The sequence below is a fragment of the Rhododendron vialii genome, chromosome 7a (genome assembly GCF_030253575.1).
Source record: "Rhododendron vialii isolate Sample 1 chromosome 7a, ASM3025357v1".
NCBI lineage: Eukaryota > Viridiplantae > Streptophyta > Magnoliopsida > Ericales > Ericaceae > Rhododendron > Rhododendron vialii.
In genome coordinates, this window is record NC_080563.1 from 17,792,736 (window position 1) to 17,819,122 (window position 26,387).

The following is a 26,387-nucleotide window of genomic DNA, read 5'->3' on the forward strand; positions in this document are numbered from 1 at the left end:
TTAAGTTGTAGTATCTTGTGATTTGTAAAGCTCACAAAACCATCTCCTATCTTGTAATAACTTGAAGGACATATTCGTACAGGGATGACTTCCTCTCCGTACCCATCCATACTAGCAGTTTTCTTTCACATCTTGGTTCCAAAACTATGATCCAATCCATTCACCTCGTAGGTATGATGGGCGATCGACAGATGTGTGAACACGTAAATTGGTAGGTATGATGGGAGATCGACAGATGTGTGAACACATAAATTTTTATGCAAAATGAATGGTAAAGACATTCTACAGTGTACCCTTGCAAATTACAGAAAACCGAAGTAACTTATTCCAATCGATATTGGACCATACCAAGATTTTGTAGACTTTATAGTTTTTCGTGTGTTCCACAGACTCAATGCTTCATATCATAATTTTGAGCCCAAGATGTGGACGGAAATTTAGAATATGGAGTATGGAAGGATGGAGTACGGAGTATGGAGAGGAGCTGGTACATATTCACAATAAAAAAAGGAAAAGAGAAACAGAAGGGAGATGCCTAACACTAGTAGCTAAGGCAGCAAATCATCTGCGGCTTACACTTGCTTATGCACAACTTTACCTCGAGGATGGGCCAAGTAGTACAAGTTGTATTCACCCCGAACAACTTAAAACAAGGACCAAACTAACTATGCTAGTAGTAGTTTTGTTAGTTATTCCGCAACTGCATAGGCTCGACACATTAGATTCAAAGAAAAAAGAAACAAAACAATGGCTCACCCCATTTATACAATAGTTATGTTCATCACTCCAAATTACAAAGCCTGATTGTGTCTCTAAATTCCACTACAATAGTCTGATGCTCTCATACTTCAAAAAAAAAAGAGGAAAAAGTGGGCTTCAAGAGCATCCAATTCACATTCTGCATTTCGGAGAAATTTTCACTACCCAACAAAAGACAGTATTCAGGATTCTCAAACCCACTTTGCGTGTCAAGTTCGCCACCCAAACTTGATTCATATAATCTAAAGGCTACTACTCTACCAGCCTGTTTGGATACCAGATATGGTACCCGGATTTGCCGAGAAGCCGGAGATGTAATCCCGGCCCCACACATATCCGGTGTTTGGCTCTAATTTTCCTCTCCCGGACTTGTTTACTGTTCAAACTACATATCCCCCTTCACCCGGATTTCACCCGGATTTGTAACGACACCCCAGGCCCTGTCGTTAGCAAATCAGGGGAGTTTTGGACATTTTTGGTACCATTCTACCCCTGCAAATCAAGGGCGTTGTGTTACCTTTTCTTGCCAAAAAAATCAGAGAGAGAGAAAGAGAGAGGGGACTACCCAAGTCGGCGAAGATGGTGGGTCGGAGCAACCATCGTCGTCGGTGATGGTGGACGGGATCGGGGGGAGAGAGAGAGAGAGAGAGAGAGAGAGAGAGAGAGAGAGAACCTGATGGACGGGATCAGGCTCTGAACCTGATGGACCAAGATCGAGATCGAAGGCCACCGTTTCCTTCCTGAGCCATTGAATAACTTTGGGGAAGAAATGCACTGTTTTCCCCCTTTTAATCAAATAATGAGGTTTAAACATTTTTTAGAATTTTAATTTTTTCAGTTTTTTTTCCCGAATTTTTTTTTAATATAAAGGGAGTCACAAAACATTTTAAAGATTAATTGAATACCTTTTATCCCATATTTAATAAAATTAACATTTTTTTTTCCATTAAATAACTAAAAGGGGGCAATTAAGTCATTTGACATCTTATCCCATTTCCAAAAAACCATCCAAACACCTCACTACAAATCCACCCTTCTTAAGAGGTGAGGTCACCCTTCTTAACATATCACCCCTCATTACATATCCACCTTCAAATCCTCCCTCATTCTATATCCACCCAAAACAAATCCTCCATCCAAACGGGCCGTACATGTTGCCAATTAGTTTTAGCTTGGACCTATCCAAGAAATATCACTAAAAATACAGTAACAGTAAGCAAGAAGAAGAGTAGCTTTATAAATGAGCACGAGGAAAGTAAAAATGTCTATATATACCTCAACCTAAAAAGAAACTAAGCAAGAACTACTTTCATCAAATATTCAGTTTCATAAAACTGACAATGACAAATAAATGGACGGGTAAATTGGGAGCTGAAAAAATGGCACATGTAAACAAATGATCTTCTATAAATTTCCACAGTAACGGCAGATTTACCCAGAAGGCTCTTCATCAAGATTTGGAACAATAGCAGATTTTAACTCTATATGCGAAACACGTACAGCGCCTATAAGTCGCTCCGGCAACTCATCCACAGTGTTTGCCTGGCAATAACAAATGGAAACCACTCCATAAGCTTGAGTTAAGTTGACAATGTAGATAAATCCTATGAACCATAGAGTACAATCATCGACCTCAAGCTGTTAAAAAAAAAAAACTATCTACTTCAAAGTACAATATTTCTGAGAGTACAACTTTTTTCTCTGCATCTATAATAGCTACGATCCAAGGTTCAATGATTACTGGAATCAATTAAGCGCTAAGTGAAAAAAGACCATAATCATCAACGCACTGAATGACTATCAACTGTGCCCCCAGGATTAGGAAACTGTCTTGCAGCACAATATAGGACAAAATGAGATGGGCTGCATGGGCAGGAGAACTGAGTTTTGAAAATAAGACTATTTCTCCCTTCGTAAATTGTTAATCCACCATTCGCATATCGTTGGTCCATGTTTTCATTTCGAAGTCCCAATTAGGTAGTCCTCTTTCAAAAGTCAAAGCATAAAACTTTTGTCTCCCAAAACTATCACTCACAAATAGGTACTCAAAAGTGAGCATAAAAGGGCAATATAGAAATTAGCGCCTTCCAATTGGAAATTGAATGTTATTATAACATCTCTTGTTAACGAGTTGGAATTCCTAAACGGGGACAAAAAGAATACAAACAAGAGTCCATCTACTGCACTTACTGGCACAAGTAATTCCATAGGGAAAAACTGGAAAATAACAATATATCATGGTTCTCCTAGGAACAGGCTTTTATCTGCATTTCATATCATACAGAATCAACAAAGATTCATAGCACAAGAAACACAAGGTCCCTGAGACTCAAGGGAATAAGGGTATCATAGCTTCATTAGACCGTCTTTGCATGATAACACCATCCTATCGCATGTGATGTGATGCATAAAAACAAATGACGTCTACATATAGAATGCCCGTTAAAGATGTAAGTTAGGTGATTTCAAATTCTCAATATTCAAGATACACATACCTGTACTAGGAAAGCCATGTCAACTACCAGTGTTGTTATTACACCAACTACAAGCCCCAAAACTCCGTTAGCCACCGTAGATGAACCTATGTCACAATCAATCTGCCAAAAAAACAAAGAGCAGTTTTAAGATTAAAATCTAGTTCTACTCCCAAGCTTGCTTTGTTTCTAAGGAGTACTTGTGATCAGACCAACACTAATGCAGGAATATTCCATACGAATGAAGGAAGATCATTACTTCCAAGTACTTAGGACCACGGATATAGTTGCAATCAATTGCTTTTCCCAGTAAACAAGGGGTGCTGCCAACACTCTGACGCACGATCCATGAGCCCTAAACGATGATAGACAGCTTACAGTCAAGCACGAATCTACAAGATAAGAATATCAAAAGCATAGAAAAAAGACGAACTCGAACACCACAGGATGAGAGCGACAGACAATCCAAAAGATAAAAACAGGAAATAAATTAGGTAATTGTTGCAAGTCAAGATGATATTGGATGTGTAAGATGTGTATATTTATCCACAGGACCATTCCTGAACCATATAATTTCATCTTCTCAAATGAGCACCGTGCTCATGCTGAGGATAGACTCATTGAGGCATCACGTCATTTGAGGCCAAAGTAGCACAGACACTGACACGAGACACGACACCACATTCAACACATCGATTTCCAAAACATGCAGGACACGGCTCATTTGGGACATGCTCAGAAATATATAGTTATTATTTATTGTGTGATATATATGAATAATTTGTTCAAAAGCAAAAAAAAAGATGTGCAACTTCACACAAACTAAATTGAAAGGTCAGATATTTCAGTATACCACTCGTGAAACCAATCATCACATGGGATGTGTTTGGATGATTCGAGAAGTAACCGCTAAGTGTCGCTAAAGAATCCTACATTAGAGATTCAATGCTTGATTAAGACTAGGGGTAGCAAATTGAACCCAAACCCACCAACTAAAAAATAGACCCAACCCAACCCATTAATAAATTGGGTTAGAATGGGTCCAAACCACCTAACTCATTTGTTAATTGGGTCTTAATTGGGTTTTAATTGGGTCAACTTAAATGACCCAATAAATCATGAACACAACCCACCAAAGAATATTGACGGAACTCTCTAGAAAACTTCAGGGCGGATAAATTTTCCCTTCCGCTCGACTCCTTTCCGAATTGCACCAATTAGGTTCCAACATCATTATTTACCAAAAGTGCCCAACCCACTCAACACACAAACTAAGGAAAAATTATCCGCTAAGGGTTTTTTTTTTTTTTTTTGGGTTTTTTTGATTTTTTTATTGTCCTTATTTAAAAAAAATTCATGTTTATTCGTTTTGCGACAAACTTTTTGCCCCTATTGATTTGTCTTGACGAGAGTATTCAAAAAAATAATTTTTTTTTCACTTTTATCTAAATATTTTTTAAAATATCAAAGCCCAAAAAGCCGGCTTAACAAAACTTAGCTCACACATGCACTGATGCATGCCATGTTCCTCTCTCTCTCTCTGTTCTATGTTTCCTTTCTTTTTGGAGAGAGAGTGGGAATAGTGAGTTGGGGAGAGTGGGTGGTATATAAAGCCAAAGGTTTGCACCAAAAAATATATATAAACCAAAGGATACAAACCAAAGGTTCGTTCGGATGTTGTAAAAATCATCAGTAGAAGTAGTTATCTGGAAATGAAATCTACCTTTTGTGAATTTTTACTAATTTCTTAGTTCATTCAATTAGAAAAATTGAATAAAAAGTTCGGCAAATTTGAAAATTTTAGTTGAATAAATGCAAATAAAAAATAAGAATGATTTTTTTTGTGTTCTTTATAAAAATATTGTTGGTATATCTAAATTTTTCATTTTTATCTAAGACAAACAAAAAAGACAAAAATCATTCTTGTTTTTATAATTAAAGTTGTGCATAACAAATAAATGCCATTATTCACGAGAGTCCAAACGAGACCCATGTGGAATGTGATAGGCTAGCAGAGAGGAGTGGGGGAAGTGAAGAGTATGGAGACTAGAGAGATAAAGAGAAACGGTAATACGGTAATTATGTGTAGCAGGGTAATTTGGTCATTTTAGTAGTATAGGGATAGTATGGCAATTTTAGTGTACAGGGGTATTTTAGTCATTTAGATTTACAGGGGTAATATGGTCATTTTAATGTACATTGGTATTTTAGCCATTTTAAATTTTAGTATATAGTATGTAATTGGGTTAATGGGCGGGTCGGGTTTGATTTTAAATATAAGGGTCGGGTTGGGTATGGATAATTGAACTCATAATTAATGGGTCTAAATGGGTCAATGACCCATTAAAGACCCAACCCAATTACAACTTACCCATTTTAGCCCAAATCCGTCCATTTGACACCCCTAATTAAGACACATTGAAGAAGTGTCGGACATGCTTTGAGGAGTGTCTGAGAAGTATCAGTATCTAACATGACATGCATACTCTCTATCAGTGTTCGTGCATCTTAGCTTGCGCACGGTTTATGTTCCTAGGCTTGCTGCAACCAGCAACACAAAAACTAGTAATCGAAAGCTACAATTAAGTATTGTACGACCAGAAAGCAACCTGTCCAATTCAAGTTACGGCTAGTGCATTTCAATGATGAAGAAAATGGCGGGCTGCACTGTGGCATGTCTAAGAAGCAATATCAAGCTTAGCTTGGTTCGTACTTCGTAGTGTGATGGCACAGATAAGCACACCCTTCAAGATAATAGTACATCAGTAGTCCTAGAGCTCCTCACTTGTGTCAATTTGGTCCCCGCCATTTCAATTTGACACATTAGACCCCTATTTTTTCACTCTCTGCCAAATAGGCTCATTCATGTGCTTCACACTATTTCATGGAAAATGGCACCTGACCTGACAATTCTTCAAGGACGGAGTCTCAATTTCCCTCCTCCCAACACCAACCGTCTGGAATATCATCCATACGGAGAAACCTATAAGAAAAGCAGAAGTCGTGCATGACTCTAAATTTTCGCCTCCAACCAATCTTGCTTGCACAATGAAAAGTGCCACTGGTTTATTTCTCCATAGAATCAAAGGGATTTCCTAATTTCTGCCATGTGCTTAACACTTGTTCTCCATAAAGCTCTTCATATTCCCCTTTCCCACTACACAAACCTGACTTTTCTTCACTGTTGCACCTTTTGTTTAATTCACAAATTTCTTGCCAAACTAAAATATTTAACTCCCCCAAACCATTAATCCATTTACTGAGAACATGACACGACTCCAGCTACGGATGCCAGCTGAAGCTTGGGCACGTGGCAGGAGTAACTGAATGTAGGAGAAGTAGTTAGCAATTGTTTGCCAGTTAGAGTCAAGTGGGTAGTTTGTTAGTGTAGGCGGGGAAAATAATTAGTTTGATTGTATAAATTGGAGGGTGAGCTTAGTGAATGGGATCCATGAATTGTATTGCATAGAGTGGGACGGAAGGTTCCCCTGTCTACAGGTTCATTCCATTCAATAAACTTCTTCTTCCTTCTTTATTTGTCTTTCTTGTCATTTTTGTGAGCATACCTATCAGTGGTATCAGACCCATCCTTCCTTGGACAGTGAAGATTAGAGCTCCCCATGGAATCATCTCAAGAACAATCGGATTCTATTCATGAAGATTTCCTACAAATCTGTGCATTGTTCTCGAAGAAACTTGAACGCAGCTGAGAACTCATTGAGAGCAATAGAGAGTTCAAGGAAAATCTTGATTACCTTGAATCATCAATTAAGGAAATGGGTCTCAAAGATCCAAAGATTATGAATGAAGATTATAGAGACAATTTGATGTCGGGGTTTGAGAAAACTATGAATGTGGAACCCGGTGAATCCATGCGAAAATGCTTAGAGATGGGTCAGCTCTTAGAGAAACTCCAAATTAGTCTGAACTCTTTGATATTGTGTTCTTGCTTCCTTGGTTCCCAAAGGTAACTACAATATGGAGTCGAATGCAAGACTTCACATTTGATTGCTTTATCAAGTAAAGAAGTCTTCTTTTCAAGTTTTTGGGTTCTAGCGGACAAAATATGTGAATCGGGGGCAACATTATCTGCATAATGCCCTAATTGTAGCTCCAAGCACTACTATCTCTCTCCAACTATAAAGAAGGCTTCCATTTAGGTAATCTTTCAAACAAATTGGGTGTCTAGAATTGTGCATGCCAAGTGTTTGGTGAAATTACTATTTCATATTTGGCTTACTCTGGTGGCTCTACAACACAACCTGCCATGGCTCTCCTGGTCTTAACCTGCCACCTTGCCTTAACCACCCAATAAGCTCCCATCTTGGGAGCACCAATTCGAGCTCCCGTCTTGGGAGCGCACCCATCTTAGAAGGATCCAGCTACTAAGATCAAAACCTTTCTATGTTGAGACACAAGATTGAAAATGTACAAAGGTAATAGATTCCTCACAATAAAATCTATATTGATGATACTAATGCTAATTTACCTTTGAAGTATATAGTCAGGTGCACCCCACTTGACCATTTCCCATCAAAAGGTGTATCCCCCGTTACCGATTGTGTGCATTCAACGCAAATGGAAAATTGAAGTCAAACACATCACAATTGGTATTACATGGACCAAATTGACACAAGTGGGTAACTAGCGTAGCTGGCCCTAGTACTTAACAATATGGAACCAAGTAACTAGTAGTTATTAATACTTGGTAAACCAAACTAAAGTAATACAACTTGAATTACAAGAATGACTACAATCAGCACAATAATAGTCAAGATTATATATTTCAGTTGCCTCGCAATGTTTATCCACTAGATTTGCATTCTTTCGTCAAATATCAACAGATGTTGAAGAACGTCATCATTCCCAGATTACCATATTAAGCGTACCGTAAATGATTTTAGAGTTCATCACAATAGCCTCATCAGCAATCATTAGGAAACAACTACTTTGCAAGGAAGATGGTCGCATGAAGCCATGAATGTTCGTGGAATATGGCCTATTCAACCATAGAAGTGGAATTTGGATATAGAAGCTTCTTCCAACACTCTACTCGCACAACTTCAGAATTACAGCAAACATGAGAAAGACTTGACATACCTTGGGGCATCCGGGGATAAGCTTCAGTCTACTTGTACGGAACTCATCATCCCCATCAACAAACCGTTGCAAGAGTGATCCAGGTACTAATTGCTTTGACACAAAATAGAAAACCATACTGTAATGTGTTGAACCAGGTACCTGTAAAAGTACAACGTTAGTTCTCTTCCAGCCTCCAGATGGCTAAGTATTTCAAATCCCCTTTAAAAACAACTTACTTGTATGTTAAAAATAATGGAGAAATATCCTTTTTCAGAGGCAACCTGTGCACAAATAGACAAAAAAGGTTAACTAATACAGCACGATAAAGCATTCAATGATACATCCTCACGAACAGAGATTCCACTCCTGAACAATCTAAAAATCTGTAGTAAAAGGAAACAAAGAAAAAACAAAAATTGCTCAAGCAGGCGGTCACCAATTCAAGTAAAAGAAGCCCACTCAACATATGATGGCTATGAGTAACACCAAGGAGCATGGAAAGAGACATCATGATAAAATTTACGGTTACCTTCAATAGTTTGTGTCATGACACGCAAGTGTTATTTAAAATTAATTATTAAGTACTTCTTAGATATTAAATGATGATTAGGCTACAAAGAATCTAAAAATCTATAGTTAAAGGAAACAAAGAAAAACCAAAAATTGCTCAAGCAGGCGGTCACCAATTCAAGTAAAAGAAGCCCACTCAAAATATGATGGCGATGAGTAAACCAAGGAGCGTGGAAAGAGACGTCATGATAAAATTTACGGTTACCTTCCATAGTTTGTGTCATCACACGCAAGTGTTATTTAAAACTAATTATTAAGTACTTCTTAGATATTAAATGACGATTAGGCTACAATTATGATGAAAACTTATTAAATGCTCCCAGGTACCCATAGGATTAGTTATGCTGATGCTCTACACCTGAATTTTCTAATCTATAAAAAGTTTTTGTAACAGTAAAACATTTAAGTTTTAGATACCAATTCAACAGGTTATTACAAGAAATCAGGCGCCCCACAAAACGAGCAGTCGTGGAGGAAGCAAGCATGTCAGCTTGAGTAACACAAACACTGGTGAGAATCCAATGCCCCGAAAATCTAAGGGTTCCTCTGCAAGGTTTGTCCACGGGAGATGAGTCGGGGCCTAAGATCAAGCCGAAAGCCGTAGACATGGACAACAGGTGAAATGGTGAATATTCTTATACTACCCCTTGTTGGTCCCGAGGGACGGAGGAGGCTAGGTTAGCTGAAAGATGGTTATCGGTTCAAGGACGTAAGGTGACCCTGAAAGCATGATATGTCGCAGACTAAGAAAATCCATCCTTGAAATGCGAAGAAGAAGGAGATGATAGCAGAGTTACAGGAATCCCAATTTCCATTTCCAGTGGCTTGTAGTGGAAACAATCGGTCAGCCAGTTCCTTGTTGGCAACGGACTCCAATTTTCCCTCCTCCTGATTTCAGCAATTTGTCTGGCGGCAGGTAGATGTTCCCGTACTTTCACAGGTCACAGGTCAACGGACTACAATCATCCCTCCTCCTGATTTGAGCAGTTTGTCTGGCGGCAGGCCGATGTACCCCTACTTTCATAGGTCAACGGAATCCAATTATCCCTCCTGATTTGAGCAGTTTGTCTGGCAGCAGGCAGATGCTCAACTACTTTCACAGGTCAACAGACTCCGATTTCCCTCTTCTTGATCAACTGAGGTAGTTTGACTGGCAACAGACAGACACCTCCCCTTTATACAACAAACCATGTCGAGACGGTAGGCAGGTCTCTCTTCATCATATAACTGGAAACATGCAAAGACTAAATATCCTTACTACACTTTTCCCAAGCAGGATCTTCTCCTGTCAAACGATAGGCGATATTTCTTCTCTGAACTTTATCTATAACTGGCATGTTTTCCATGAACTGATAACCTCCTTGCCCGAGTGTAGCAAAATCTAATCCTTCTATCAAGTCTTTGTTAGGTACAGGCAGGCTCTACCAAACAAAGAGGGGCAACTGTAAACACCAGATTTTGCCCCAACTACTATATAATTAATCTCCACAAATCAAGGACGTCAGCCCCCGAATTGCTGACATAGGAAAAACCGAAGAAGAGTGCCCAGCTCCCGGTAAGCATAAAACGACGCAAAATCTGGTATTTACAATGCCCACATGGCAGCATGGAGGGGACATATCGCAAAGGTGGGTCTTTTAGGCTACTAAGCTCGGGTGCCCCGATGCATTCCAAAGCTTCACAGTTGAAGAACCTAATTCAAGGCGGCAAGACTTGGGGGCAGTACAACAACTTAAGGACCTAAAAGCAGCAGTGTCTGGGATGCTAAAGAGGAAGGGCCGCCTAGAAGTGTTCCCCTTGATACATTGCCTATAGCCAAACACCACCAAGAGGGGCCTCATTACTCTTAGTTATGCCCCAGACTCAAACTAATTAGATGCCACGTGTCTAACAAACCTCATCACTTGGAAATATTTATAGCGTGTGTCACCTCTCCATGCTATGGTGCTATACAAAGATTTCCACTCTCCAGCAACCCTGCCTTGATTGTGCTCAAGACTTTCTAACCCTTGCAATCAAGTCAATCAACAACCCATCCCACTCCCCATCCAGATCTAAGATCTACATGCCTTAAACCGTTGGGACTCAAAAATTGCTGCATTATTCTCTAAAAGCAAGAGCCAAATAAATATTAACATATTGATTATCCCCCTCCTATTCTTACTCCTCATCTTCAAAGGTAGAATGAACTATTCCGAAGCTGCAATAGTAGCATAACAGACCATCATGGCTGTTAGATGATGTAACAATCCCATTGCGAGCATACATATTATGTACTGATCAGATCAGGCATAGGACATTGTAATAGTTCTCAACATAGCACCAGAGATTAGTAATGTTAACAATTTTAGCCCTGCCAAAGACATGACTTGCAGAAAAAACAAACTAGGATAAGGTACTAAACGTTTACAGCAAGGTTGGGTAGATAGTTAACATCTTATCTTACAGGCAACTTCGGAGGTTATAAAAAGCAGCTAACCGATACGGATTAGCATTGATTAGCATTTAGTTGTCAGGATAAGAGGAAAGAAGGAATTAAAGAACAAGAAAGGGCCTTATGGTAGACACAACAATGCATATTATACTTACTTGTGCGGCACAGCCACGGCGCCTAGCAACATGATCTATCCGCTTTGTGTCCTTGAACCAATCAACAGCAACAAGATCCATCAGATGCTTACCTGCAGGAATCTTCAGATACGCATTGCAACAACTAAATTAGAGCAAGCTCAACAGGGCCATAAGAATGCATGAATTGGGGAAAAAATGCAAAAGATTAGTAGACCTTCGACTTGTCATAACAAAAATTCTTGCTACGAACTCTAAAGTTGTTTCCATCAGATATTTTCCAGCAGTCACGACCATTATCCCGATCATCATGTCGTAGGTTACCCGAGAAACAGGACAAATCAATTTGATCAGTGCATTCATCCTCTAAAGCTTCAATGCAAGAAAACAACCGTCACAGAAGCCCCACTTGATTCAAAATCAAGGGATTAATGACTTGTGAGTAAAAGAACAAAAACTTATTCATCATCTACCTGTTTTCTTCACTTCACTCTCAAGGCTGGATGAGGACGCCTGAAAATTATGCAAAAGGCATAATTGAGAAGGTGTTCGCACAGAAGATCAAAACACATCCATCACTGCATAATTGAGAAGATGTACAGTGCAAACCTCTTGGTCAGGTGTTTGGAGTTCGTCGTCGTCATCAGAGTACTCATCCATCATCACTGCATTTTTGTTCGCAGCATTAATTTGATCAAGAGAAGGACCAACAGAGGAATCCTGGAGCTTCTGACTCTTCTTTGAAGCAGAGGCAGAAGCCATATTTACCATAACTGGGATTCTTGGAGGAGCACACCTTTCATCTGTTTGAGAAAAATACTCACGCAGTCCTGAAATAACAAAGAAACAAAAATATATGTAAATATGTCTGAACGAGAAATCTTGAGAAACTTATTATGCTGAGTTTGGATGGGTTTTTGAGATTTTTTGAGTTTGGTTTTTGGGGTAATGAGTGGAGAGAGATACAGAGAGAAATGAGAATAATGATCGGAGAGTGGAGAGAAAAACGAGAGTTATGATTGGAAGTAGAGGTAATGAGTGGTTTTTGAGTTGGAAATTTCCAAGTTCCCATCCAAACAAAGCATTAATTTTCAAACAAAGAGACTGAAATTGAAAGAAGACAACCGATACATCTTTTACTGTTGTCATCTAACATAAAATCTACGTCCGCTGATTAAATTAAAAAAAAAAATCCACAAGGCTAACAAGATGTAAAAAAAATCCAGGAAAGTTATTGGAATGAAGAGGCTAAGGAAAAAATGACACATGCATACACAGCAATAGCCAAGTGAAGAAGCTAGCAAATTTGTGAATGCCATTAGATAGCTTGATATACATTGCTAGGCCCATTTTCAAATCCCAATAGCTTAAGCTTTTAGGACTACTAAAAACTCAACATGGCATCAGAGCTCTGGTTGTCAGAGGTCTTGGATTCAAGTCTCTCTGTTCACATTTGTTCCCCTTTTGCATATTACTTCTCCCCTTTGTATTTTGTTTTGCTCTATCTATGAAAATTTGCATCTCCATGTGCAAGACGTGGTTGCACGTGAAGGAGGGTGATAGATTTTCGATATACATTGTTGGGCCCATTTCCTAGCAACTTAAGCTTTTAGGAGTAAGGACTACTGGTAACTCAACAAATACAAGATCACAATATCCAAAATATTTATGCACCTCAAACCATTTCTTCCACTAAAAACCCCAATCATTCCTTTGACCCAGTTATAGATTTGAAGAGATAAAAACTTAAACTCGTGCAAAAATCATCCTAATATCGACCCTTTATTCATTTCCAGCACACATTTCTCTTCTCACATCGCAACCACAAATCAAGAGAAGTGGCACATACCATCACAACAATAATCTGATGACACTCCAAACTTTAACAAGCAGACACTCGATATAATAACTTACCTGCAACACAATTTAACATCTGAAGGAGGCAATGTTGCTGAAATGATGAAACGTAACCCACGCCCCATCCTTTCAGATCAATTTGCATAAGGTGCTGTACCTGAGTTCGAGGTCTACCGTTTCGAGATTTCAGCGGGGAAATATTGAATCCTCCACCTGAGAAAATCACCACACATACAAACGCATAGACGGCTTAATAGGGTTATTACTCCAAAACGGAAGACATATATATAATAATCAATAAATAGGACAGAAAGAAAGAAAATGACAGAGAATAAGGAAATTTCTTTCCAGTCTGAATCATAAAAGAAAAAAACAATTTGGAGGTTACTCTCAATATGGGCACGGACAAATCCAGGTTGTGGACCGCAATTCTCGTGTTCTCTAGAACGGAATAACACAACTGCACCAAGACAAAGATTGGGGGAAAAAAAACAAGGGAAATTCAATTGAGGCGAAAAGGGGAAAAAGGTCAAGGTGAACAAAAGGACAGACACACATACCATAACTTCCATCATCATTTCGGCGCCAATAACGGACATAACAAAGGTCGCGGGGCCACACAATCCTGCAACAGTTCCATTTGTATCATCATTGCCTCTTTCAAGTTTCAACAAAGTAAAAATGTAAAAAGAAGAAAGATATTGGACCTTCTTGGCAGTCAAAAAGGAAAATTTTCAACAATGGGAAAAATTGTCAAATTATTGCATTGTAAACCATTTATTTCTGTTTCCCAGAGAGACAGATGTAAACATCAAAGACCTGTTTTCTTTACATCGAAAGAACTAGAAGGTTGAATGTAGCAAATGTTTGTGAGTCTGACACAGGAGAGGAGTGATTATATACTGTCCTACCAGCTATAAACCATTCGTTAGAGGTATTAGCATGAAACCCATACAACTATGTCACAGCACGAGACACAGATGCAAGCAAACGCCTTTTAATAAATGATGCCACCAGATTTAGTGCTACAAAGATGTCATGTAGGAGAAGTGTAACAAAACACTTTCCTACTGGCTCTAACACCAAAAAATCAGTAACAGTTAGTAAGCAATCAAAGCATTACATGTCATACAGGGCTCAATAAAATCAATTTATCTGTGACCAAAGATTTAGGTCTCCAAAGGCGCACAAATGGGCTGGGATTGATAGATTACCAATAAATTGATAACAAAACGTTTTGGGAAGTTGCAGGCTGGTGAAACAAGCATCTGAACATCAAATAAACTGGTTTGTGCTCTTTAATGTTGCAGCTAAATATTCTATGGAAGAGAGGAAAGGACCTGTTGCTGCAGTCAATGTTTTGAATTTGTGTCCACATAGAACAATTGCAACACAGTTAAAAGTCCGTCCCAGTGCTTAAAAGGTGCGCGCCTTGCTTTCCTAGGCGCTAAGGTCACGCAAGGCACAACCAGAATGCCTAAAACACCTTGAAGTGAGATGAAGTTCGTGAAGCACGAATGAGGCTCCTCCAGCGCGCAGCTACGGCCGAGGCAAGAAGCGCATGAGGTGTGAGAGTCGGTGTCTTTTACTAGATTTGTTCAATATCTCATCTCAATCATTGATACTTAAAGGATTACAAGTTGGGAAAACATTCAATAAAATCCTTTGAAGTCAAAACTATAAAGTCTCAGTTGGGAGCAGCCCTAGCTGCACAAAACGAAAGGAAATCCTATAGTTCAGATTGTGAACTCTAGTTTTTTTTAATGTTATGTTTTGTTAGTATTTGGTGATTTAGACATATGGATTGCTATTTTTAATGGCAAAATATTTGCTTCTGCTGAATACTTTGCGGCTTTGCCTATAGTAGAACTTTATTTATCGTCTACAACTTGCACCTTGCTCAAATGAGGAGCGAGGGTTTGTTAGTATTCAGTGATTTAGACACTTAGAATGTTATCTTTATTGTGAACAGTGTTTTCTCGTGTTAAATATTTTACCTCTAGTACAACTTTATTTATTTTCTCCAATGAGCGCCTCACTCTAATGAGGCGTGCACCTCACCTCGCGCCTAGGCTTCAGGGGATTGTGGCGCTTAGAGCTTTTTAGAACACTGAGCAAGCCAGTATCGGAACTTTCTCCCCTCAACAAAATGGGGAGATGAAGAATTTGAAACTTGAAAAATAAGACACTCTACAACATTCCCAGTAAAAGGAGAAGCAGTGCAAGAAGAGTCACATAATTGGTTAGCTACTGCAGCCAAGGCTTTTATTACCTCATTTATTGCTAACTTGACTCCTCAACAAGAATATGTAGTTAATCTGCAGAGTTATGGTTGCTCATATTTGACCAATAGTTCAGCAGTAGTAAAGGAAAAACAAACTAGCTTTTTTCATGTGTTTTTTTAGCTAGTAAACAACAGTGTGAGATTATCTCGATAACTGATCACATTCGCATTTACAACCAAATGCAACATAGCCTTCTAGTGTAGTTTCATTAGAAGTGACACATGTTTTTCCAAACAGCACAGTGAGAGCTTGGTAGACATACTTGGGTCAGCTTAAGCTTTTAGGTCAACTGATTATTTAAAAGAGTATCAGAATAAAAAAGTTGTGTGTTTGTTCCCCTCTTATGCATAGTTGCCATGTGTTTGTACCCCTAGTTCAGTTCAAGTATGCATCTAGCTTCCTCCAATCAAGAGGGGTAGCATATTTGAACTTTAAAAATATCCCACCAGAGTCAGTGAAGTCATGGGGAAAAACCAGCTGCACAGATTCCATAAACGCACATGACTAGAAATTATCAAGAGTACATACTAGCAACTTCAATAACTAGGAAAGACTATTACACTGGAAACCAGTCCAGCAGTAATCTGTGATAGAGAATCGCAGTATGTCCATCTACTTCCTCCACTAAGCTACCATACTGGAAACTGCAGTCCCACCTACAAAACAGATAAAAAAAAATTACAGCATGAAAATCCAGAATATAGACATAGAAAGTGAAAAACAGACCCATACTTTATTAGAGCTAATTGGGGACAGTCTAGGGCTCTTGTTGGACACAAGAGCTTTGGAGATAAAAGAAGCAAAGTTGAATCAACTAATAGATGGCCATTGACGAATGACGACAGTACATACATCTCTCAAAACATCAACACATACTCGGTAACTCTGACATAACAATTCAATAGCCAAAAAAACTCATTATCAATGATCATCCAATTTTCTATTTGGAGAAGTTCACTAAGATGACAAACATCAACATGTGGAACACTCGAATCAGAGAAAGAAAGTCTTTCACTGTGCAAATTCGTGTCAAAACACTATTAACTTTAACATGTCATATTAATAGTGCTGCACGAACATCAGGCCGGGATTACACTACATAATAACGAGGTTTGCTCATACCCAAGCCCGCTCAATAAATAATCGGGCTTCAATTAATAATCCCAAGCCCTGCCCAATTAAAACTTTATTTCCCAAACCCGCCACCAATAAGTCCATTTTTTTTTCTAAAGCATTGTACCCCAAACATAAATTAATCAACCATAACAATCACTAATTAGAATTCACGACCAAAATAATTACACTTAAAGTTCTAAGTTCTCACACAGTCACCACTATTAAAACAGACCATAAAAGTTCTAACAATTAAAGTGCTCAAAAAGTTGGAACTCTCCAACATCCATGAAGCTATATCATGCAAAAACTTCTCTGGTGTCTTTCCTGTAAAATCACACTTCTTCACAGCATTTCATTTAGAGCACAACAAAAAAAATGAAGACAACTATGAGTTACTACTGTAAGAGTATATATGTATGTATACACATCATATAAAAAAATGAGTTATTTTCACCTTGTTTGGTTCAAATTTTTTACAGTTATTTTTTATGTGATGAGTGGAGAGAGATAGAGAGAAAAAGGTATTGAGAAACGTACAAAGAGAAAAATGAGATGAGATGAGAGTTGAACCAAACAAGGTGTTTATTTTTATCGGGCCAGGCTGGGCCTTAAGGGATTTTCCCTAACCCAACCCATTTACTAAAGGGGCTAAAAATCTCAATCCAGCCCAACCCTATAAGTTTAAATACTCTTCCCGAACCCTAAAAAAAGCAGGCTGGGTTGGGCAGGCTACTGGGCCAGTGTGCACCCCTTCACTCATATATCTTAACACTAACCCGACCTGCACAAAATCATGTCATGTTCGGGTTGACACTAATAACCCCTTCAGTTAAAAAAAAAAACTCTAAAAATTTACATAAAATTAGACGCGTAGCAATGTTAGACATAAACAACCTGCTTAATCTGTACCAAAAATAAACACGTTTTCAATACCATCATGACATGGCTCTAACACATTTTCATACCATCGGGTTATTGGGTTGACCGAAACCTTCTAACTTGTGTCATGTTAGAGTCGCATTAAAGGATCCTGTCCAAAATTCCCAAACCTACTATTGTCCTTCCTGAAACCTACTTCATGACATGTTAGACACTCACATTAGTAAGCAAACATAGCGAGGGACAAAATTTGGATTGTTTGTATTAAAGATGAAGAAACCAACACAATGGAAATAATGGAGCAGACTCACAATGTATCATTTTCAAGAATAGTACTTACTAAAATTGTACCATAACCGCGCATAGTATGGGTCCGCAGTAATGAGAGGCCCCTCACTTGGTCGTTGATTCTTACGGCCTAGCATTCAAATGGGGGCAAACACAACCCATTGTGATACCTAGAATATTTGTTGTCTTCCCCATATTTGTCGTCTTCCCCCTGGAAAACTACAGTGAGAGCTGCCTAATGCAAGAGCCTCTTCACATTTCAATTGGTATTAAGGGGAAGTTTTAAGAACACTGACTTGGACAACTGATGAATTTCATAACCCCAAGTACAGTGTCTTCATCTATTTGCTTCCACTTGCAGTCCAATACATTGACAATATAGTTAGGTTGTACAACCATTAATTGGGCACAAAAGATAGAGAATCTTCATGAACCAAGTATTCCCAGTAGTAATCTAGCTCGTACAAGAAAATTAAGAGCCCCAGAACTGCAAATACTAACAGTCTAAGACTGCAAGAACATACTGATCTATTAGGAAGTAAGTTCCCAATTCTACAAGCTGGCCAATATTTAGTTCATAATCTGCATATCAAACTTCTTCACTATGAAAGACAGCAAAGCATGGATATCTAAAACTCAAACCTTCAACGGAAGGAGTTTCATAAGCTAACAACATAGTACTCTTTCAAGGTATGGAAAAACAGCACACAAATACATTTGATCTTTCATTGGAACATGATTTGGAGCAAAAAATTGATGATTACATATGTTTATTGTCTCCAGGCAATTAAAGATGTCATTTAGTCGATCTAATAAGTACTACCATATTACATGTTTTGGACAATAAAACAGATCTACAATTATGAATTTGCTTGACCGAGCATTGGATTACTCTACTAACAGTGCATCTTGCATTCTATCTGGCCGTAATTCTTGAACTATGTCTCCAGACATGTTTTACAAGATACTATCATGTCCATAAAATAAGAATTGTATAGCAGCTTGATAAACGAATTGATGTGCAATCAAAGTCTACAGTTATGAACTTATGACAAACTCAATAGTCAATAGCTTAAAATCTAAAACTACTCCATTTAGAGCTTAAAACTACCAAATCAGTACTCACTCAAACCGTGTTGCATCCATGCTCATAACAAGCTCAAATATTTCTTCACAGGTAGACTCCACAACCCCTACAGCCTTCATCGCTCTACTACAGCTTTTTGGCTGGATAAAGAACACTATACATAATAAGAAGCCTTGAATAAACATACTTCAAAGCTACATCATGCAATGCAAAGGAGCAAATCAAAGAACCAACTCCATACAAGGAAATCAACTTCAAGAAGCTCTTCAAAAATGCGAAGTCCTGCAAGTAACCATATAAGTAAGAAAGTGTTAATTAAGGTAATTGATGCCACAACAACATTGACTAACTAAACTATTCGGGTTCCCCATGGATAACTATTTATGATAGTCATCCCAGTTGAACTGTGAACTAACCTAATTATAAAAACTAACCATTTTGGCACTGGAGAAGACGCCAATGTTTTCTGGAGAATGCTTGATTGCTTGCATTCTGATTTGACAAGTCTGAGTCTATTTCTGTTGTCCAGTCAAATATAGATTCAGGAGGACCTAGAAAAAGACATTGATTATAAAATGAAGCAAAGGATTACACTCCAGGAATTAGAAGCCAATAAATGAATGAACCCAACAGTCAACCATTTCCCATTGTTGTTCTCCGCAACAAATTTGGACGCGAATCGTCTACATCTTCAGGGGCACTGTACCTACAGAATTAAGAAGGCACAAATAATCACAACTGAAGCAATTCTCTACATGATTCAGAAGCCATTCTATATAAGATGGAACTAAAAGGAAAGTTTACACATCTAAACGAAATTGTGTCCCCCCCCAAGAAAATTGTCCATGGTCCAAACATGATTCACTTTTCACCATCCCTAAATCTAAAAATAACAGCCATCAAGCACTCGGCAAGGAAATTAGACACTTACTGACTTTCTTGATCAGATGAGGAAGATTTCCTGCCATTTTCGATTCCAGATTTGTATTCAAAAGAAACGTACTTGTTACCATTGGCAACTAGTGACCCCTGATGCTGCAAATTATGGACACGTGATCAGTTCTATTGCAGGCATCCACAGAAATAAAAGAGGACGACATATAGCATACCGCAGACATGACCATCAGGTGCCATCTAAATAAATATGTTATCAAAAATTGCAAAAGAGTTCACAAAAGCATTAAGCAACAATTCTCTACAGCTAGCGAAAATGATTGTCTTCGCAATACAATCTAAGCAAAGCAACAATTTCTGCTAAAATGCTTATGAGCATAGATGAGAAGATCACTTAACAGGTATTTTCATTTCTTTTTACCATTAGGTTCTTTTTTAGTTATATTATGTGTTTTTGGGTAGAGAGGGTAGGGGAAAGAGTGAATGCAGTCAACAGAAACAAACCTGATCAATAACAAATTCAATTTTGTCTTTCCAGATAAGTGCCTCCTGGATATTAAATGCTGCCATCTGCAAATACAAGATAAAAATGAAAGAAATGTGACTAAAAGGACACGGCCCAAATCCAAAAGAGTGATTATGACAAATAGGGCCCAAATCCAAAAGAGTGATTATGACAAATGGGGCCAACTGCCAAAAGTTCATATCAAATGACTAAAAGCTCTCAGTCCATTAAGGAAAAAACAACTTATCATCCTGCAATAAAGGGGGAGGATTTCTTAAACACAAGGGGCATGATTATGCAGATGAATAAAAGGCTATAATAACTAGAAAAAGATTAGAATAAAATCCTCGACTACAATGCACACTATCTTCAACTACAGAATCCTGCACCTGCAATACCAGCCTTCTGTAAGATGAATGGAACATCTCTAACAAAGTTTGGTCCTTCAGTCTTTTGTAGTTTGTACTTGGTTTTGGATTGAGTTGTAGTTTGGTAGGAGCTGGTGTTGCTCCTGATGGCTGTTGGCTTTGCTCTAGCTGTGGCTGGAGCTTTGTTTTCTGCGTCCTTGCTCTTGGTTTGTCTTGACATAAGATTTAACTTACCTCAAAAAAGAAACTTACGAGGCAAGCAGCAGACTAACATAATCTAGTATATTATGGCATCATTAACTTAAGCAAGCCACATTACCAGGGATGCATTTCCAATTTACACAACGTGACCAAACTAATACTGGAAAATACGTCCCCGTTCTGAATATCTTATGCCCCACGGTGCCATATTTCGAATAAGAATTATATCTTCATCAAACACTACAGAAAAGGGGAAGAAAAGATCACGCACGGTAATTCGATGGTACTTCTCTTTCTTGTTGTAGACAGACAAAACATAGACCATCTGCAAGTGACAAAAAAACAAATAAAAGGACGATTTTAGGAGATGTTCATCAAGGAATACAACAACATGCCGCGAAATCATAATTGCCAGCACCAAACTTTTAGCACAGACAATTTACTCCCACACAAATTTCAATCGTATAACTGGTACTGTGCTTTTTGAGATCAAGCCCAAACAAGCTTATGCGTCAATGTATGTGTGTGTATGTGTGTGTGTGAGAGAGAGAGAGAGGGACAGTAAGCCACAAGTTGGGACTGAGCCTGCCTTCAAAGTCATAACAGTCATCAAAAGAAAATCGTAACAATAATTCATGCAAACTTAGTAATTGATCACCAGTGACCCTATGTTACATGGAATCGGGTTGCGAGTATCGGGTGCGGGTGCAAGTCCAAGCGCCGAAACTTCCTAAACTTAAATCTTAGGATACTGGGATATGTGTCCCCATATTGGATATGGGTACGGGGAGTCGGGGACACACCCTGAACACTTGTTTCTAGTATATATTGCATAATTTTTTAAAATTATTATGTACTGTAAATAATATTTAGAAATGTATTTAAACAAGAAGAGATTAAGAAAAATATGTTTTTGCTATTTCTTGTCCATGTGAAATACTCAAAATATCGCTTCTCTAACTAATTTGATATTCCTTTCCAACAAAAAGTACCTCAAAAAGCTCGAATACATTAGTATTGCTTGAAATGTTGGAAACTTAGAAGTTCAAGGTATACAAGTTTTTATCAAGCAAAAAAGTACTTCAAAACCACACATTGGGCAACAAATTTAGCAATTATTTAAGCGCTGGAGCACACTGCTAGCTTCAACCTTGTCAATGTAACTGTACTGTGTGGTGACAGCCGCATTTTGTTGAAGGGCCTTGTTTTACTTATAGATAGCTGATAAATAACAAAGAATATCCACCCACAATCGTGAATCCCAACAATTACTTCGATATTGAAGATCATTGAAGATCAGCCTGCTATGCCAAGAAGTCAAGGAAAAAGCAGAGGCACCGGAGTAAAGCAATTAGGTTTCCAGCTAATAAGTTACCAATGGTCCTAAAAGTTTAAGCTGTTAGGAAATGGGCTCAACAATGAATATCAAGCTATCCAACACCCTCTCTCACGTGCAAGATGAGCTTGCCCGCGGAGATGCAAACATTCATGATTCATACATAAATTAAAACGGAATTCAAAGCAGAGAAGAAGAATGCAAACAAAGAGGCTTGAACGCAAGACCAACAATGTACATCAAGCTATTCAACATCATCTAGATAAGAAATGGCATGCACACTTAATATTAGAAAAACTTTGACCAGATATGCCATACCATGCAACTTTAGGGCTGGATTGCAATCCAAAGACAACACTCCTAATTGTAATTACAATGTATAATTGCTACCCATCTTAAATTCTGTGGCAAAAACCTTCTGAAACATGTAATAGAGCGAGCAAACGCCACCTTTTAAACTCCATGGCACCCCTGATTCCAACCAATAAAATAAAAATAGAAAACCCAGCACTCGCCACAACCACGGGGACACAAATGTGCCCAAAATGTGATATCCAATGAGTACCCACATGCCAATAGGTAAGGACCAACTACTTGCTCCGATTTCACTGTGTACTTCTTGTCTTAGCATTACATTAGGAGTGCAAGAAGCAAGTAAATGCAACCAATCACGATGCTTTCTGCATATTACTTGTCTTAATGGAGGAGCAATTAATTCAAGTAAAGACATGTATTAACAAGCTACACTAGTTAAATGACTATGAGAAATGGATGCACAATTGAGTCCTTTATTTTCTGTTTCTTTAAGCACAAATGATTAAACAATCTGTCTTACCCAGGACACCATTTCAATATACTTCTCAAAAATATCTACCCCAGAGCAAAAACCTGACAATTAGAATATGATACTGACAGTGAATATCAACGTATCACCTCTTGTTCGCCCTTCTTTCTTCTTCCTTCTTTTTATTCATGTTATGCAAGATACCAAAGAAACTTAAGCCCTAACTTCCAGTGTGAGAAACAAACCGAGTAGCATTGGCCTAGAAGGCCAACAGTGTTAAATCAGGACCTTCAGTGTCGCTCAACGTTGGAACATATCAACAGTTTGTTCATTATCCAACTAGATAAGTTCATGAGTTTGCAGGTGAACCCAGCTTCAAACTTTTGACATTAATCACAAATAAACAACAAAAGAGAAAGCAACTTACATGTCCATGGTGAGTCTTCAAGCCTCTATCTTCCACCCGGCAATTGCCATCTATGAGAAAGGTCTTTATTGGGACCTAATTAGACATAGAACACAAAAGAATCAATTCTGCAACTGAGGACTGAAATCATATGGTCTAAAAAGAATGCCATGGTACCAAGCACCAAGTGCACATCATCAGATGTTGTTGTATAAGTACTCTTTCCATTTTCTTTTCCACAACAAAGAAATATCTGAGCTGGGGAAGACTAAGGGAGCCAACTATCTTTCAACGTAACTTAATCCTGTGCTAAAACATGTTCGGCGATAAGTGATAACCACACACATACACACACAAAAAATAGCATGAAGAAAAATCAAATCAAATCACAACAAAAGAAACAAGACACCCAAACATACATGGTTCCACAAGACTGCCTGCTCTACGGGTTACCCGATTTTCCTTTTATATTTGCAAAAGGATAAAAAGAGAACCAAGCTAGGGTAGCCAACAGAACAGATACGATAGGGTTTACATCAACGAATTACCATAACAAGTACAATGTCGTACTTAAAAAATCTCGCCTCAGGGCCATCCGGCCAAGCCACCACCAACCTTCACCACGGAGATCCGAAGTTGGATCCGCAAACGCAGGAGTAGTGAGGTGGCGTCCAGAACTAATCAAGCTCCACAAAACCACCTAAAGCCTAGTTTCAACCCAAATGCTACGTACACAACTCTCGACCACAACTCCAGACACAACTGAGTCCAGGGCCATTCAACGCACATGGTTCACATGCATTTGAACGGCTCTGGACGCAGTTGTGGCCGAGAGTTGTGCATGTAGACTTTCTCTAGTTTCAATAAGAGGCAACCAACAAATTGCTTCAACTCTCGTCTGGCTTTCATTCCACAAAGCTTACGGAAAAAATGCATAAATCGAAAAGGCAACAAAGGAATTCGAGAAATCCAAGGCATTACCACGTTGTCCTGAGGCTTCCTCTTGTAATAAGCAAGCAATCGGGACTCGAGCACGAAGTACCGCATATGAATGAAGGATCGCCCGATCTTCCTCCTACCGTACCGGACCATCCACCCCTCGTAAATCACCTTCGACATCTCTCAACTAATTTCCAACCTCACACTCTACAATTCAACCCCCTTTCCCTATTACTCAAACACTATAAAAAAAGAATCGAAAGAATCGCACGAATCCGGAAGCTCAGACTACAATCCTCACTTCCGCGAACTCAAAGTAAAACCCTAAGTGACTCGATCGTTCGTCATCGTCAATCGAGAGGAAACGAAACAACCTGGTAGAAAAATCCGCACGATATCGGATTTTCAATTATGTCCTCGCTTCAGCTGGAGAGAGGTGTGAAAGCGCGCGCGATCCAAGTCCTGTTAATCGAGCCAGGGGTTCGGTTCAGAGCCGAGAGATGAAGGTTAGGAATCGAGAAGAAAAGCGATTACGGTTTTTTGAATTCGTGAAGATACGAGTACTTGTACGTGTGGATGCGTATAAGCGTACCTGTGAATACGAGCGCGTGCGTGTTGGAGAGAGAGGAACGAGATCTTTTCCGGCTGAACTTCAGTTGATTGGCCGGCGGGGGAAGACAGGAGAAGTGGGGACGAGAGAGAGAGAGTGGGATTATCAATCAGAAATCAAATTCAATTGAAAAGGGGGGGGTGGGGCCGATGGGAGAACGTTCGCTCATCAGTCACTACTTTAAAATTAGGGCCAATGACACCTCGCCCCCTGAACTTCTGTTACTGGCAATGCACTCCTTTTAAAATCAAAATACTACTACGTATTTCCCAGTATGTGCACTCACTTGGCTGTTTTTTTTTTGGAACGACGATAGAAATGCATTAATCTATGAAAACAGTTTACAAGGGAAACAAACAACAACAATATATAATCAAAAAATGAAAGGCCGGTGGTGGAAGAAGCTCAAGTCCAAAGCGGTATGCCCCGAGCAACTGATGACGAAGAGAGGGATTGCAACGCCCATTTAGCCAATCACCGAATTAGCATCTCCTCGAAGCCTTAATAGGACTGCCAGAAAAAAACCAAACAAGCACCGAAAACAAACGGCCTACTCTCAAAGGAAAACAGAAGCAACGAAACGCATTCATGGATAAGGACCCTTGGCTTTATCACCTACAGAAAAAACAATTAGAAAAGCACAAGCAGAAAAAGGATTCTAGTGTAACGCACGACGCTGCGGTGCACGAAACACATGAGGTTCGTTGCAACTATCTTCAATAATATGCACCCGTTTGCGCTTATGGGGTGCGTATGGCTGTTAATCAATATGCATCGCAAAATAGATAGAAATTCTTTACTTAAATAAATAGGGATAATGTTCCTCCCTTGAAAATCTGTTAAGCGATTCAAAATTCATGTTGTTGTGCTCTTCAATTTGTGTACTTACTTGGCTTTTTACTCAATATCTCTGTTACTAAAGTATATAAGGATTGTTGATTGGGAATTACTATTATTTCTTATGCTATTTTTTGGTCTATTGTTTAATTCATGTTCCAAATTTTTGCATCGAGTAGCAGAGTACTTCTGTTGTGGAGCTCTTATGTTCCAAGCTTAATTGTGTGCCTGGTTCGTTGACGGATGAACATCATACGACCAAAAGGGTCATGTTTCTCTTTGGATTTGTAACATTACGATAATATTTTTACAAGAGAAAACACTTCTCAAATAACCTCCTTAATAAAATTTTGATGGCACTACTCAAGTGAGTTCTTGGATTGCTAATTGTTGAATCTTCTCATGAATGCTAATTGGGTCTTCTTGGTGTGTGTTGATTGTGTGTTCGTAAGTTAGGTAGTTGGCTAGTTTCCATGCTAGTAATTTGGTAAAAAATCACAACAAAGAAGATAAATGTACTTTCCGTCCCCAATTTGATTTCA

General features: G+C 38.8%; 1 protein-coding gene across 2 annotated transcripts; it reads right to left on the minus strand.

Moving 5' to 3' along the window:
* Nucleotides 1-1,972: 1,972 nt before the first annotated feature.
* Nucleotides 1,973-25,159, minus strand: LOC131333842 (protein ENHANCED DISEASE RESISTANCE 2). 2 transcript variants are annotated; one of them, XM_058368607.1, is made up of 23 exons: nucleotides 24,991-25,159; nucleotides 24,441-24,860; nucleotides 23,481-23,555; nucleotides 21,205-21,258; nucleotides 20,364-20,429; nucleotides 19,897-20,000; nucleotides 19,604-19,671; nucleotides 19,400-19,516; nucleotides 19,207-19,247; nucleotides 19,005-19,105; nucleotides 16,156-16,251; nucleotides 13,871-13,935; nucleotides 13,699-13,770; nucleotides 13,368-13,523; nucleotides 12,063-12,283; nucleotides 11,927-11,966; nucleotides 11,671-11,825; nucleotides 11,475-11,576; nucleotides 8,552-8,596; nucleotides 8,334-8,474; nucleotides 3,493-3,588; nucleotides 3,255-3,356; nucleotides 1,973-2,301 (listed from the first exon to the last, which is right to left on the minus strand). In XM_058368607.1, the coding sequence occupies exons 2-23, from the start codon at nucleotides 24,576-24,578 to the stop codon at nucleotides 2,191-2,193; spliced, it is 2,166 nt and encodes a 721-aa protein (XP_058224590.1). In that variant the 5' UTR covers nucleotides 24,579-24,860; nucleotides 24,991-25,159; the 3' UTR covers nucleotides 1,973-2,190. The 2 variants fall into 2 exon arrangements, with proteins under 2 accessions (XP_058224590.1, XP_058224592.1); XM_058368609.1 differs by having other exon boundaries at nucleotides 11,671-11,819; nucleotides 24,991-25,139.
* Between the last annotated feature and the right edge of the window lie 1,228 nt (nucleotides 25,160-26,387).